We start from the raw sequence: 17,820 nt of genomic DNA, 5'->3' as shown, positions 1-17,820 counted from the left end.
ATGTTTCTAAGTTAATAGTTTGTAATGTTTTAATTTACCACTTTCTTACCTTATAAGTAACACCATTTTCCTTGCACGTTTCAATTTCTTCTGATCTATCGACGGATAATAACGGATTGAAAGGAGCTTTAAGGTTTGAATAGAATTTGTCTGTTATGTGTCTATTTTTTGGCTCATCTCCTCTTAGCCTTGGTGTCTCATCTTCGTCTTCATCCAAATTAACATCGCTTAGATCCGAAAATGTGCTTTTTATTCCTTTGGTTTGATTGTGTAAGATATTGGCAAAATTTTGTAATTCATCTACACTTAAATTAAGTAATCTTGGTTTAGGCTTAGCTGCAGGTTCAGAGACTTCATTAACCTCAGTTGTTGTTTTAACATCAGTTTTGTTTTGTTGAATTTCTTCTACAGTTGAACGCGTGAGTGCTGCTGTAGTGGTAGTTATATCAGAGGTAATGACTTCAACAACTGTTGGTACTATCGGCGATAAAGTCGACCCTGAATCATCATCGTCGCTCGTTAGTTTACCTAAAAAATGCACATTTACATTTGTTAATCATTTTTAAGCTTATATTTATACTGGTGAGTAGAGCTTTGTGCAAGCTCGTCTGGATAGGTACCACCCAATCATCAGATATTCTACCGCAAAACAGCAGTACTTGGTATTCTTGTGTTCCGGTTTGAAGGGTTAGTGAGCCAGTGTAATTAGAGACATAACATTTAAGTTCCCAAGGTTGTTGGCGCATTGGCGATAACGGTAAGCGATGGTTAACATTTCTTACGATGCCAATGTCTAAGGGCGTTGATGACCACTTACCATCAAGTGGCCTATATGCTCGTCCGCCTTCCTATTCTATAAAAAAAATATTACCCTAAAATATATTACTTATATGAAAAGAAAGTAGTGTTAACCTAATTAGGTTAAACTAATCTAATATTAAATTAGATATTGTCGTTGGATTTTTTAATTATCAATTTTGCAATATTATAAATAGAGCGTGGTAGTTGTCACTCAATAAATTGAATCAACTTAACTCAACTACTACTCGATCTTGACTAACGGTAATTGTTTTAATCATCAAAATTGACTGTTTGAAAACTATTACTAAAACTTGGTCAACACAGCGGTTCTTTTTTTGGGATCGGTATTACTACCAATGTAATCTGATCGATATTATTTTCGCCTAGATATTTTAGAATGTGTATATAATATTATAAAAAAATATATATGTTATTACAACTCTTAAAATAGCTGAGTGAAATATATATTGCAATTGAGCAAAACTTGACATGATATTGGCGTTATCTATTCATTACATGTATATACAATATCAGCCTGTTAATGTCCCACTGCTGGGCTAAGGCCTCCTCTCCCTTTTGAGGAGAAGGTTTGGAGCTTATTCCACCACGCTGCTCCAATGCGGGTTGGTAATACACATGTGGCAGAATTTCAATGAAACTAGTCACATGCAGTTTTCCTCACGATGTTTTCCTTCACCGTCAAGCACGAGATGAATTATAACCACATATTAAGCACATGAAAATTCAGTGGTGCTTGCCCGGGTTTGGACCCACGATCATCGGTTAAGATTCACGCGTTCTAACCACTAGACCGTTACATGTATATTTCTTAGAATTATCTAAATAATAATAAAGCCTTTTACTTTATATCCTTGTAATAATAGAAACTGAACGATCGACTAGATCAACACACCAGCTGATTAAATTCTTACGTCTACCTTCTACTAAAGCATAATTATGTCGCAAATAAATAAATTCAAGTAAGCATTAATGTATAAAAGACTAAATTAGCAAAAAAATTGATCTATTTTGTAAGATTAAAAAGATTGAACGCCCATATTACGCTATGTCGACCGTCGACCTTATATTGTATATACCTAAGTGTTTATGTAAGTGGTTTGTATATATATATGTGGACGGACGCCACAACAGTTCGCCAAAGATTTAGAACAGCGATGTTTCGAGGTAATGCTACTAAAATTATCTCAATCATTCCACGCGATTATGATTCGTATTGTCGTTGTTGTTCATTTCTTAATATACATTTAATGAAGAGCATGGAATTCAATCGATATTTCATTTTTAAAATTTAAAATGTATCTGCGTGTTTAATTAAAACGTAGTACGATTAAGTTTTGGTGGAAAATTTATAGGTTCATAATCATTCTTTGAAATATTTCAATGGTTTCACACGAGTTAAGCAAGAAACTAGTACAAATATAAACGTGACTTGACCCGTGCCAAGATTTATAGCATGCTATTGCTTACGGATTGTCGCAACGACCTTAATCTTCGTGGCTATCGAACTAGGTCATTTAAAGGACGCATAAAGCTTAAAGCACAACCGGTTTGACAGTGTTTACGTTCAATAGTTACCACGGCCCATTCACAATGCGGTATTGACCGACATTTACTGTGCAGACGTGCTGGCGTTGAAACAGTAACAAATTGAAACTTTGTTATTTTGTTTATTGAAAAATCCGTTTGTTTATGTAAAACTTGTAAGTTAAAGAGGTCCACGGCTTTAACTTTAATAATATTCTAGCTGATTATGAGATATTTTGATTTACTATTTTTAAAAATTTCTTGATATTTATTACGTTTTCTTTATACTAATTTGATCAAGAAAACTAAATTTTTGACAGCAAAAAAATAAGGAGACATTAACTTTGCAGCTCTGGATTTATGCCTAGGCCTAAAAGGCGGCGACATCTGAGGGGCGCCACCCAGCCGGAAATAATAAAATACTAAAACTGCTTCGGAATAGGGGATCTCTTAGTCCGGGCTTGGACATTGGAAGCCGTAATATATGTATATATATTCTAACTTGAACTTAAACCTATTCCATTCTAAGGTGAAAGTTACGAAATATGTCTCAATATAAAATTAAGACCATAGACGTAAATAAAAAAAATACCCTAATTCAAAGCTTTAAGGGCTATTTATTAATATATAATTTATTATTTTGATAAATATTTGCAAAAGGAAGAATTTTATGTAGTCATGCTTATCTAACACTGATAATTTAAAAAGGTCACCTTCTCAAGGAACATATTTAAATAAGAATCCCATCTTTGTAAGGATGTTAGTGTTTCTTTTTTTATTGTGAAAACTTCGAGATCGTGCTAAATGCCAGTGACTAATTTGATGCGTAAATAACGTGTTACGAAGGCAGTGTTGCGTAAACGCATCGTGCATCCGGCTTTAATCGGTTTATATATTAAGTTACAGTCAGAACTATTTCCCGGTCAAAACTACTTTTGACTGAACTCTATAGAAAGTACTATGAATAATAATAATAAATTTGATGAACTACAGAAAGGGTCTTGAGCTATAGCTTAAGGACAGATTAAAAAGTATATAAAAATAATGACTTTTCGAATTTCGTATGACTGGACGAATTTATTGGCGTCCGGTAAAACTATAGAATCCCCAATAGAAACATATGATTTAGGGTAATCCAAATTAGGAATAATTTGAATTTTATAGTAGTTTAATAGGTTAAATTAGGTTCGGTTAATTTAATTTCTGTAAGGCTATTAAACGCTAAACGTAATGTCCGACAACGTAAATCTGATCCACGTTTCAACGCCCAGAGACACATCGTCAGCGGTCAATACAGTAACGAAAACCATGTACGTCACTACAATAGTCGACAAACTGTGCTCCTGTGTAGGATTTTATTAATTTTGACAATTTGTACTGACACTAGACTCGACACTTACGCTCATGGTTTGAAATAATTAGAGACACGACCCAAAGCGTTTGGAAGCCGTCTATGGCGTTAATATGCATAACACTGTGTTTTTGTACTAAGAATCTATAGTCAGATGGTACCCTTACAGAAAATATAACTATTTTTTGGCTTTAGTCAAAACTACTTATAACTACAGTGTGTTACAACATACTAACTATAATAACACGATTCATATTTTTAAACGGCTTTATTTCGAATTAGCATTGAATTAATTAATATGTTAATATTAATCTTACTCCGACAAATATATAACGGATATTGTTTTTTTTATTTGCTGATTATAAAGCTAGTTATATATATATTTACCCGAATACCTAATGTTACATACATTATAAAAGAATTATGTCCAAGTTTCTTGACGGTTATTCTATGTAGATGCTGGTGCTTTATTATTAATAAATAATTTAAATAATTGATGTCGTGAAGGCTTTATAGTTAACTAAGTTAAGGCGTTAAGCTTACTGGAAATAAAAAAGTTCGCCAATATGAGTTTTCATACATTTAGAATTATTAATCTCACAATAAAAGTTACAGGCTTTTAATTTATTACATAACGCCTTATATATACGAACAATAATAACCAATATATATCCTACTGATAGAGTAGATCACTTCTATTAAACAAATTGAGTTTTTTCCACAATGCCGCTTCACTGGAGATTAGTGAATGTATTTATCATGTAAAAACTGATTTAAAAAAAAAAACAGACGCACATATATCAAATTCGCGATCTCATTTTCAAACCCACGTATTTTACATTCTGGCTCAGCAAAAATGCTATAACACTTCATTTACCAAAGTAATCTTCCTTAAAGAAGCCGTACATAATCTGTGATGTATCACGCTTTTGCGTGACTCTCAGATGCGCTCACTCGTGTTACACATACAAGGAAATCCTTCAGCATCTCAAGTATGATTAACAGGTGGACTTCCTTAGACAAGCATCCTTATTAATTCCATAACATTTATTTACCGTATAAATTATTCATTTGATGATAAAATCAATTGAATATTAATTAAATATAGAAATGAGTCATTTCTAAAATAGCATATTAAGGATTTATTATTATCCAATATTATATTTAGCTACCTATCTATGTTCTCATTTATACTATTTTAGATAGGCTTTTGTCGTACTATAATTGAAATGGGAACCTAATTACGTAATAGTATTTTTTTATTCAATATGTTATATCATAATAAATCTAAATTATATTTTTAAGCTTAATAAAGTGAGTGTGTTTTAAGCCGATTGCTTTAACAATATCATACAGATAACCTTTATTATGAAAACTAAGAGAAAGGAATCAGATCGTCCATAGAAGGAAGGAAGAGTCCGTGAATCGCCAATGCGCAACTAACCTTGGGAACTAAGATGTCCCCTGGGCCTGTAGTTTCACTGGCTCACTTACCCTTCGAACTGGAACACAATAATACTAAATACCGCTGCTTGGCGGTAGGATATCTGATGAGTGAACCTATCTAGATGGGCTTGCACAAAGCTCTGTCGCCTATTAGCTTAGAGCATAGAGCAAATTTACCTAAAGTAAGCTCATAGGGTAGGTTAATGTTATTGGTATTATCATTAAGAATATGAAAACATTCCCGTTACATAATCTGTAAATTAATTCGACAGGACTAAAATACTCATCCTTTTCAACCCCATAGTTAAAGCAAGTCGTTGAAAAGAGTCAGCAACATTTTGTATTATAGAGTCAGTCAGAGTTATTATTGTTATAGAAATGAAAATTTACTACTTATTTAGTATATTGTAATATTTTTAGACTTCTGCTTCTGTGGCTACATCTACTACTGATTTATTATTAAAACAACATTACTGGTTTTCAAACTTTCACTTTGTCCCAGTCTTAATTTATTCTATTTCTTTAGGTTATGGAACAAGGTCTGTACACAATGGTGTCTGACGTTGATGTATAGTAATGACCTCGTCACGGGTTTTACTTTACAGGAATATGTACCTTAAGACAGTAGTATAACAATCACATTGGAATATCACTTAACATACAGGACTTTACAAGCTTCGTTGTCACGTTTGGCGTTAGATATCGAATTGTATCTTCATATTGCATCACTGATGTCATTAATAAACTATTTATTAGTTGTATTGTATTTCTTAATACCACACATTGCAATAATAATGTGAATTTAACAATTGTATGTAACAAAGACTATGATATTTCTTTCATATGCTGACGAGGTTGTATCGCCGAAATTAATAATATATGTATCTGCAATTCCGGATTTAAGCCAAGATCTTAGATGAAAAAAGGATAAAAACTTACATAAGAAAATAAAAACCTTTTACAACTTTTATGATAATCGGCCAAATACTGTGAAAGTATATATAATTATATATTTAAAAAAAAAAAAAAAACAAAAATAAAAAAACAGGTTTCCTACCGGTTTTTAAAAGCAAACTTAAGCCAATTTCGGATTTACATTATTTATGTTTACCAAGCACAAAATATAATACACAAAAACTGAAAAAAATAACCGTAGTTCAAATATACAGCACTCAAAGTATAATATGTACCTGAGCGACCGAGCCTCTCAGCTGTCATAATTAGATAAAAAAAGGTTTCTTTGTTTTTTTGATAAACAATGCGTTTTTATATGAAAGAGAAGCTATATATAAATTTACAAAGAAAACCTTTTTCTAAATACAAAATTTGAACCAAATCGTTATACATATGTCATATTTATACAATATATCACATCAAACAGATACAGCCATTTCTTTATTATATAAGACATAGATAGGTGTTAAAACTGTTTTCATATTTTGATATTATTATTTTTTAAATTATTGTATGTAATTACTTTTCGCAATAAAATATTCCTTTCTATTTTAATTGTTTACGTAAAATAGTGTTTTGTTTTATAATACAATCGACACGTTAGCTGAACAATTGCAGTATGCGCAGGCGCAGACGCCGTCACGCACGATATCTTACGGTTATGTCAACGACTGGATTACGTACGCGGCTATCGCCCGGGATAATTATACTATTATCATATTATTATCACAATTTTCTATTATAGGAGTTGTTTATTTAATTTATAAAAGTTATTTCATGACTTCCAAAATTGTTACGGAAGAGTTTCCGAGGTACGGGAGTGTATACACAGCTTCTTACAAACATCGGAAGTTTGAACTTAAAACCTCGGGATCTACAGTTTTATAAGCTAGCTGCTACACCTTATTATTATATTTTTCATAGCCAAATTCATATATACTAAATGTATTTATGTAATTATAACATTCAATAGCTCAATGGTATATAATAAATATATGACTCGTAGATTCAAACAAGAGTGATTTCTTGACAATAGAGTTTGCATTTGCAATTATTATTAAAAAAAAACATAATACTTATGTTATAATGTTTTGTGTACATTAATTTTATTGAAAATATTTATTATTCAAATTCACAATAAATAAAAATGTAACTTACTTAAGGGATAATAATATTGATTTTTTCTGAGTAAGCCTATGAAATATCTAATAGCGGATAACCTATCTCAAAGAACATAATAAAACAACTAAAAGCAAAAAATATATAAAGGAATGTGTTGACTGTTGGTCTTATTCTAAAAACCGAGAACTCACGACCCCGAGCGGTGTTTCCGACGCGTTTGGTTTGTTTTTTCTTATTTTTGTGACCGCTTGCCATAACATGGACTTTGATTTCGGAATTGATATAGTATCCTATGATATACCTAATTTATATTCACTAAAAGATTATCCATATAAATATAACAACACTCACATAAGTAACAAAAAATTGCGATAAATTTGTTAATAATAACTTTTAATTAAGTAAATTTTATTATTAAGTAAAATTGCAGTATAAATAAGAACTCTTATGCAATTTATGTGAATTTCAGATGTGAATAACTTAATTTTAGTAATTACTTATAAAAAAACATAATTACAAAAGAGTACCTATATGAGAACCACGATTTAACGGGGAAATGCTTACAGCATTCTTGACACCGTTCCACGCGTTCATGATTTAAACAGTAATTATTATTTATTTTAATTAGTATTTACTTGTATAAATTCTCGATGTAAATAAATCTTATGTAAATTCGATATTTAAAATAAAAAACGAAATGAAACTTTTTTATAAAAAAAAAAAAAAATGAAAACATTATTATGCCCAGACCTATCTATATAAAAGGTATTTAACAATGCGATAAGTGATCTAAAACATACCTAACAGTTCTCACAGGAAAATATTTTATTAAATCTTTCAACCATTAACGATTATCATGTCCATATTATATGGATATGTCTGCGAGTTATGAGTCATTATTTCGTAAACATTTCGCATTTAAACAACACATATGTTTTCCTAATTTAAGACTAGTTTAATTATTTTCGAAGCCTATAAACGTCAAATTGTTTTTAATTCAGTATAAGGAATGGCATCATAATTATCTTCATTTTATTGTAAATTTTTGTTCTCAATTACTTTACTAGGAATATTCTAGCACTTTTAATTCTACAAGCATTTATGGCTGTAAAAATAATATCTTTAATTTTATTTCTTATATATTGATACGTTAAAAAAAACCTGTAATATATCAAATCATTTTAACTATATGATTATTTTTATATTATATGTATTCTAAAATAACATTAAAGTCAGTTCAGTGTAAGGAATGGCATCATAATTATCTTCATTTTATTGTAATTTTTTGTTTTCAATTACTATACTAGAATATTCTAGCACTTTTAATTCTATAAGCATTTATGGTTGTACAAATTAATGTCTTTTATTTTATTTCTTATATATTGATATGTTATAAAAAAACAAACCTTTAATATATATATATAATCGTTTTAACTATCTGATTATTTTTATATTTATAGTTATTTATTCTAAAATAACATTAAAATATCGATAATAGGTATCGATAATGATCGTTATAAAATATATGATTAAATAAATTACGTTAATAAATACCATGTCTTGTCCATATTAATGGCTTCGCAACCAAAACTAGTTCTCACTAACCGCGCATTTACTACGGTCAATCCGAAATTATGGAGCGAAAATGTTATGGTGATGTCTAAAAAATAATAGCCTGACCGCAGCCTTTAATAATATCGTTATTCGAATGATTTAAATTTAAGTTACATATTCGGAATTCTTAATGTTACACATATATTGGCTTTGGGGTAAGACAAACTCGCATGCCGTGACGGCAAACGGTTTGACGTTTTTATGGCGGCATATCATATCACCACCGTTCTCTCCCTTTTGTGTGTGTACGCGTATACTATATGCTTCGTTCGTTATATATATTTAATCTATCGGCCGTATTAATAAACGTTGTTTAGGGAGTGATCGGTTAAACAATGCCGTCTTCTTCTTTCGCACGGCAAATCAATAATGACTGAAAGAGCAAAATAATAAATTTCATTATTGCATCTAGCTGTCAAATGGGAGATTATTGAGGATTGAATTTTTATAATACTTTTTTTAATATTGACATTTAAGTTTTTTATCGCCAGTACGCGGATCTCGTGAGAGTGATATAGTATAACGATACACGGCAGTATCTGTTGTTTGTATCATAATTTAGATACAAAGGTTTTCTATAATATATATTAGATATAAAAGACATAATACGACCTCGGTTTTTAAAGGTTTTAGTTTTTAAATATAATATAAAGATATTTCGTTACTGGACGAGTAATGATTGAATTGATTTTATCACTAGATATTAGAAAACAAAATCATCCACGCCGTGTCTGTCTGTCTGAACACGAAAATTTTTTTATAAACTACGAAACGAATTTCAGATGTTTTTCACCAATGAACAGTGATGCATGAGGAAATTAAAAATAGATATTTTAAGTTATAAGCTAGATTTTTCTTACTGAGTTCAGTATCACAATCAGTGTACTCGTGGTTGCAGTCAACGGTGTAGGCGGTTGCACCGGCTATGATGACGCACAACAGCGCCAATGCGCATGCGCCTCGCCTCGCCATCACCGCGCCATCTGCTGAAAATACATTAACATAATTATATGGACACAGGTGTAAGATAAAATCGAATCATTAAGAATTCCTAGTTTAACATTTTGTTATTCTATTATAAGTATAATAATTGTACTATTCTTATTGGATAGAACTTGGTATCCCATTCAATTCCAAAGATAAGAAAGTGACAGAAATAACTTGTTAATTAACTAATTGTTTATATTTCGTTTTTTAGTAGTTATTAGGTAGAAGTTTAATAATATGCTCAAATTAAAAAACGTCCTTGACAATTAATTAGGCCTTAGCCCAGCGACATTTACAGACTGTTACTTTTAACATATACTAACAAAAACTTAAAAGTCTAGATTTCAACTACACGCATACTATGCAAGATTAATAAGTATAAACTATAGACTAAATTATAATATATTCTTGAGAATATTAAAACATAGCTGTATGTAAGTGTATCTACATTTATATGAAGAACAAAAGTAATTATCTATTTAACGTAGTAAATAAAAATAACCGTAAAAAAAGAAAACGAGAACACAATTGTTTCACATTTAAATATAACCAATTATATACTTAAGGTTCCCATCGTTGTAAAATTATATATTTTTCACATATACTATGCAACGTATTCCGTGAAGTTCACGCTTCACCGTTTCATTTCTCCGACGAGAAAGTACGAAACAGTTACAAGAGGTTATTCGGCACACCTGTTGTTGTAAATAATCATACTTCGATGCGACGCTTAATTTGAAACTTTTATATCATATGAAAACTGGCTTCAAATATTGACTGAAAGTACGCTTCAAATATAAAACTTATGTTCAATACCAATGAAGCGAAGATGGAACTTTGAACTATACTGTACCTAACGCAATAACCATCAAAATCGGTTCATAAAGAAAAAAATATACATCCAAACAGTTTATAGAAAAAAAAGTACCTACATATATACACATAATTCTATATCTTTGTATTCAGACGAATTAAGAACTTCCACATTTTTTGAAGTAGATTAAAATCAAATATTAATCTAAATATATAATTAAAAATAATATATTAATACTTAGACAAGTCATTATGTATTAATTTACATAGTTTAATAAATTAATAAGTTAATATAAAAAACAACCTATTTTTCGTTACTTAGAATACTAGACCACAATACCAAACTGTAATGTAACCGCTTATGATTCTCCCACTACGCTGACCCAATGCGGGCTACACAGGTAGTATACACATGTGGCAGAATTACAGTGAAATAAGACACATGCAGGTTTCCTTACTATATTTTGCTTTAATGCCGAACATAATATGAATTATAAATACACATTTGTAAGAAATTACGATGTACCCACATTTTTATGTATAAAATAAACAGTATAAAAGGGTCTCAAACGTTTTTCGAGATCAGTTTTTATCGTTACGCTGCCCGAAGGCAACTTAGCCGTGACATTCATAAGGTAGGTAGGTAATCGCGATTTAATTAAGGACTAATAATTGTGAGAGTAAACCGTGTTATAATTGTATTATGATTTAAGAGTGATTGATGTGTGAAGTGATTTAAAATAAAGTTGTGTGGTAGTAAATTGGTGTTTTAAAAATTATAATCGCCACCCTCGAAGAAATTATTTTACACATTAAGCACATGAAAATTCAGTGTTGCCTGGGTTTGGACCTGCGATCATCGGCTGAGATTCTCGCGTTCTAACCACTGTGCCATCTTGGCGGTGAAACTGATTTAGAAAATTTTAGTTGCAAATATTTAATAAGCACATACTAACAATGTTATATAAAAGCTTTTAATAAAAAGCGTGTAATATTCGTTGCGTTTAATATGATTAGATATTCATTGAATTTCATTCAAATAAAGGAAGAGTTTCTTACTGTTTTTTTTACCTGATAAAAACAATAAATTATGTCCTACTAAAATAAGATTAGTTGATTTATCGAACATCGATGGTAAAGTATAAAACTATTTTGTTTTTTTTTTTATTTTTTTTTTTATTTTATGTCCAGACTTGGGTGAAATATTGCAACAACTAATCCGAAGCTTCTATTACTTAATAAATCTTAGCCACTGAGCTAATAATCTTTTTCTGATGTGGTTATTTAAAATGACTTTGTAATGCATATAATTGAAGACAGATTATTGTGTGCTATCGTTTGAAGTGAAAGTAAAACAGCAGCCAATAAATGTCCCACTGATGAGCTAAGACTTCCTCTCATTTTCAAGGAGAAGTTTTGGAGCTTACTCCACCACGCTTGCTCCAATGCTCCAAAACGTCGCTGATTTTCTTCACAAATTAAATAGAAATTCATGCTCGTTCAGGTTTGAACTCGGGATCATCGGTTAAGATTTACGTCTTCTAACTGGGCCATCACGGCTATATAATATTGTTATTTATAAATTAAAGTAATTAGTTATTTAAAACATTTTTACAGTTATGTGACTATAATCAGAAAACTGTAAAAGCGTCTTAACTGACCTAGAGCCTTGGTTACCGACCGTTCTCCCCTTTGTTGTTAAAAACTATATATATCTGAACATCCAAATGGCGATCTAATGTCTGACCGACCAATTTAGATCTCATATATACGCTCGTAATCACTTTTGAACTTAATGATTTCGAATGTAATTATAAAATTATAGTCAACTGAATACATATCACTTGAAGGTAACATCTTATTTGACCATAGAAGTTCAATGATCTGTCAACTCGTATAAACCTATTGATCATAGAGTCGTAGGAGGCGATCGTCTAGGCTCTATACCTATCTATACAACAATGTCAATAATTTCGTCAGTGGATCTATTGTTCGTGTATACATTTTGAATGGGTAGCATTATAATATCACTTTCATACAAGGTCGTCGGAAATTTGAATTCAATGTGCAGTGAAATCGAAAATTGTATCAGTATCATTTAAATAAAGTGATATCATTTCAAGCGAAACTTCTTTGAGTGCAATGGAAGCTACATTTCAAGGTCGAATTTGCGTCCAACGATTTAAATTGTATGTAATGTAACATTGAAGTAAAATGTTTTGAAGTAAAAAATGTAATAGTAACAGCCTGTAAATGTCCCTGAGCTGGGCTATCTTCTCCTTTATGAAGAGAAGGTGTGTAACTTATTCCATCTGCTCCAATGCGGGTTGGTGGATACATATGAAAAAGATTTTCATCTGGTACAGGTTTCGCCACGACGTTATATTGCCTCAGAGAGCTAAATAATTATACAGAGAGAAATAAATAATAAACACAGATTAGGCACATGAAAATTAAGTGGTGCAATAATCATTTTAGCTATAATAATTTTATTTTAAATATGAATCCCTTAATTTTTATTTCAATAAAAATCATAAACGTTCTTTAATTTTACGAATTAAAGAAATTTTTATAACAAAAAAATATATATTAATTATAATACTATTACGTAATAGATTTTCAACGAAAAAAAAAACAAGCCATTCTAAAAAGTATTCTGGAAGTTATATAGAGAGAAAGTCATCACTCATCAGTTAACACGTAAATGAATATTTGTGAGTGTTTCATGAAATCCGTTTTACTTTTACTCATATATGGTTTAGTCACCGTAGCTTTGATACTCCGGCGAAAAAGAAATTTGACAATCGATGCTCAACTTGATCGTTAAATGCGTAGGTATATCTTTTTAATATTATGCAAGCCTGCCTGTCACCTACTCATCAAATATTATACCAACATAAAGCAATGCTTAATATTGTTGTGATCCGGTTTAAAGAGTGAGGTAGCCAATTACTGGCACAAAGGAACCTTAACATCTCAAGGTGAGTTTAAACAGATGGCCCTTTTGTCAATTCGCCTAACTACATTAGATAGAATATACAAAAAATAGGTGCCTTTAAAGAACTCTCCGTTGAGGGCGTAGTCTCCCTCAACACATATTACTCCCTCACGACATATTAAACTGTACAATGTGCGCAAACACAGATGTACTATATTCATCTGTCATAATCCGATGGCACGGAATTCGACACGACCGGCAAGAGTTCAGAAGCAAGTTAAATTACGTGTTTTCCGAGGCACGAGACGAAATCACTGCCAACTTTAAAACTCGAGACCAACCCGGCAGGCAAGTCAACACAACCATCCTCGTGTTTGTCAAAGCATACATTCTTTTCCCATTTAACGATTGCAGGCGTCGATTGGACTTGTTCTGCAAACACGTAAGTGTTAATGTTAATGGTTAATTAGTTTGGATAACTATTGTATTAAAATATATATATATATTAATTATTGACATTTTACGTTCGAGTTCTATGTCGAATTTCGAGTTTCATTCTCCGGAATAGACCACCAATACGTTAGTGAAATTATAGAAAGTGTTTTATTCGAAGAAATCACGATTAAGACTTGTGTGTAACGACTACACGTACTGTGTGATAGATTGATATTTCTCTAAACTCAATTAACTACAGTAGAAATGTGAATCCCATAAAAAGAAGTACAATTACATCCCGTAACCGTATGTCCCATGTTCCACAACAGGACTTCAAAACTTATACATATACAAAGATTACTACTAAAGGTATTCAAGATTACTTCCCGACGATGCGATTGCAAGTTGGTTGAAATACATTATATTTATCTCGCTTTCTCTCTGTCTCTTTCTGACACGTGCAATTTCCTTAACAATGATTTTCATTCACAGAAGATAATTGTGAATGATGAAAAACTTGATGTAAAATGCATAAAACAATAAATATTTTATTAGACTCTTAGGTTTGGATTTCCGTTTCCGTTATTCCGGTTCAGTTCCTTCTCGGAATTAATCTAGTATTCTATTTGTTTGTCTATAGAACAGAGATCTATTTGCTAATGTCTCGTATTTAACATGAAAGATTTATTGTTGGCAAATAGAATAATAGGTACGTTACGGTCCAATTACTGCGACTGAGATTGTACCATAGAGTAAGATTATAGTACAATAATAATAGCCAATAATAGCTTATCGAAGAAGTAAAGATGAACAAACTTCAGATTTACATATTCCATGCGCTTTGTTAATAACTCTTATATATTATTCACTACAAAGAGCTCTTTATTTGAATTTACTTTAATTTTACTTCGAAAGTTTCGATAACAATTTCGGCATTCAAAACGCAATCTTTTTTCGAAACCATACCAATGACATCGCATCAATTCAATGTTAAAGTTGTTTGTTTTTCTTTTATAGAAATGTATCTTAAATGTATCTTATATCAGAAAGTTACGACTACTCATGATTAAAAATAATAAAATATAGTTTGTCAAGCAAGGCCTGACAAATTACATGCTACATAAAGATAAATTAAGCATAGACATCTAGATAAATTTATGCTAAAGCTTTTACCGGTTGGGAATGACTATAGCGAGAAGAACTAACTAGAAATCGAATATTAATTTAATAATATTATTAATTGTACTGTATAGGCTAGCGTGCTACATCTTAGACCGTGACGATGCCTAAGATCAGACCAGTCAACGGTCAAATGCTTGCCTATTAAGTGTAAAAAAAGTATATTGATAATGCACAGGTGATAAATATTGTGAATTATAGTCTTAGCCGGCGTATTAGAACGGGGAAGCCAGAGGTCAGGTATAAAAGTAGTAATATCCTTTCTTGGGATTCAAGTTTGTTTCCGAAATTTCATCAAATTCAGATTAGTGGTTTAGCCGTGAAAGCGTAACAGACATACAGCGTTACTTTAACATTTATAATATGAGTATATTACTGATTATAAAAGTTAGCACGTTCAACTCCCACAAGGCATTATTATTTCATCCAATTAGTTTGGGTCAACATTTGTAAACGTTGCTATCAAATTCGATTTTGAGATTCTCATGACCAAAGATATCAAACTTCAATAAAAACAACCTTTGCGTTAACATATTAATAATGTTTATAAAAATATAAGTATTTACATATCATTTCAATCTGATATGCATCAGTCGCTTTCCAAGGCCATTTAAACTTTCCCAATAGGATCAATAACTGCAGTCATCTTATATGGTAACGTGTTGCTAGCAAACGATCTATGTACCCATAAAAGACTTGTCTTAGATATATACATAGTTTTTCTTGTGCTAAGCGCTAGTTATAGCGGAAGGGAGAGTGTCTCGTGTGTTTTATATGTATTATTGATAAATACTGTTATTACATACATGCCATTGCCATCGAGTTCCGCTAAGTAACGTTTCTTTCGTTGTAAATGTGAATATAATTATCTAACATCTTAGTATGATATTTATTAAATTACTCGAGTACTTTTTTACTGGTGGTAGGGCTTTGTGCAAGCTCGCTGGGTAGGTACCACCCACTCGTCAAATATTCTACCGCAAAACGCCAGTACTTGGTATTGTTGTGTTCCGGTTTGTAGGGTGATAGAGCCAGTGTAATTACAGGCACAAGGGACATAACATCTTAGTTCCCAAGGTTGGTGTCTATGGACGTTAGTGACCACTAATTATCAGGTGGCTCATATGTTCGTCCGCCTACCTATAATATTAAAAAAAACTACGTTAACGGTAAGGGAAAGTTTCGTTCAACTAAAGAATCATAATCATATAATAAAATGTACTATATATTATAACAATTATATATAAATAAGCAAGAGAATATTATGTAATAATTCATTTCATGCTCAGCTATGAAGTTCTCTTGAGGAAACCTGCATGTGTCGGATGAAAACTTACTACACGTGTATGACCCACACATGTGTATTAAGTATTTAGGTTCTGTTACTGTGAACTTTAGAAGATGTATTAAGGTACTGAATCATTATATTCCCAAAGGGCATTTGGGTAATACCGTCTATAGACAGCGGGACTGTCAAAAGCATTAACCATCCCTTCCATCACCAAGACGCTATTGACCTTGGAAACTAAGATGTGCCTGTTAGTTACACAAGTTCCCTCACTCAACAGAAACACAACAATACTAAGTATTGCTGTGTAGTGTTGTTGCTCATGAAATCATCATCACAAAGTAATTTTTATCGTCATTAATAAAAATTAAATAGAGCGATAATTACGTCACGTTTTTTACAAGTCAATATCATGTTTATAAATTAGTTTGCACAACGTGAAACGCGAATCGATTGAGGTCGATTTCTTTACATCTTCATCTTCCCACCGTATGTGACACGGAAACTGTCTATTGTTCTGTGGAAAAATAATCATGTATACCTAATAAGGGCATAAGTAACATTGACGTTTATTCAAATGGCCGTAAAGTTGAAAATATTTGGAAAAATGTAGTACATTTCATAAATAGTTGCTTAAAATCATAACATTTTTTTTTTAATTGTCATGTAAAAAATGAAACACATTGTCTTTTCTTATTTACTAGATTAATGCTCTTGTTTTTATCTGTAAGTTAATTAATGGTTTGAAATTAGTCGCTCGCACATGTCTATTGAAATGATGACATTTGTCTTAAATGATCTTTAATGACTTTCAGTATTGAAAGCAAAAAAAAAATTTAATGAAGACAAATTTTCAAATCATTTAAAAGATCGAAAAATAATCCATTTATTGAAGTAAATCTGACCGAAGTGACATGACCTGACGAACCCACAAACTAGATTATAACGAATGAGTTATTATAGTTCAAGTGTATTTGTGAGCAAACCCGGCACTCTCATCTTACATTTATAAATGAAATCCACTATAGATAATAGAGAAAACGAGTGAACCAACACTGCTAACGTTCTAACTCCATGCTGCCAGAAATCTCCAGAACTTCGATACCTACAGCCTTATAGCCAGCCAATAGTCATTAGGACATCAAGGCGGTTAAATTTACATTATCGCTAGTCACACAAATCCAAATGAAAATAATTGCAATCAAAATAAATTCAAATTTTGATTGTGAAGTTAAAGAAAAAAAATAACATGAAGCCGTATAAAACTACCAAACTGATAGAAAGAGATAGAAAAACACGGATAGCCTGTATGTGTGTATTACAAGACATAATGTATATATGTGTATA

The 17,820-nt window shown here is 31.3% G+C and overlaps 1 protein-coding gene across 3 annotated transcripts in view; it reads right to left on the bottom strand.

The window, feature by feature from the left end:
• The window catches only part of LOC126775937 (putative epidermal cell surface receptor), a 40,226-nt gene that overhangs the window by 9,512 nt on the left and 12,894 nt on the right, over positions 1-17,820 (bottom strand). For 2 of the 3 annotated variants that reach the window (XM_050498122.1, XM_050498124.1), the window contains exons 2-3: positions 9,694-9,819; positions 50-528 (exon numbers count right to left, since the gene is read on the bottom strand). In XM_050498122.1, coding sequence (XP_050354079.1) covers positions 50-528; positions 9,694-9,805 — 591 coding nt within the window. In that variant the 5' untranslated portion in view covers positions 9,806-9,819. The remainder of the gene's footprint in view (positions 1-49; positions 529-9,693; positions 9,820-17,820) is intronic. The other variant, XM_050498123.1, reaches the window with a different exon arrangement.

Source organism: Nymphalis io, chromosome 19 (assembly GCF_905147045.1).
Source record: "Nymphalis io chromosome 19, ilAglIoxx1.1, whole genome shotgun sequence".
Classification (NCBI taxonomy): domain Eukaryota; kingdom Metazoa; phylum Arthropoda; class Insecta; order Lepidoptera; family Nymphalidae; genus Nymphalis; species Nymphalis io.
Note: the sequence above shows the minus strand (reverse complement) of the source record. Positions and strands in the feature narration are given on the sequence as shown.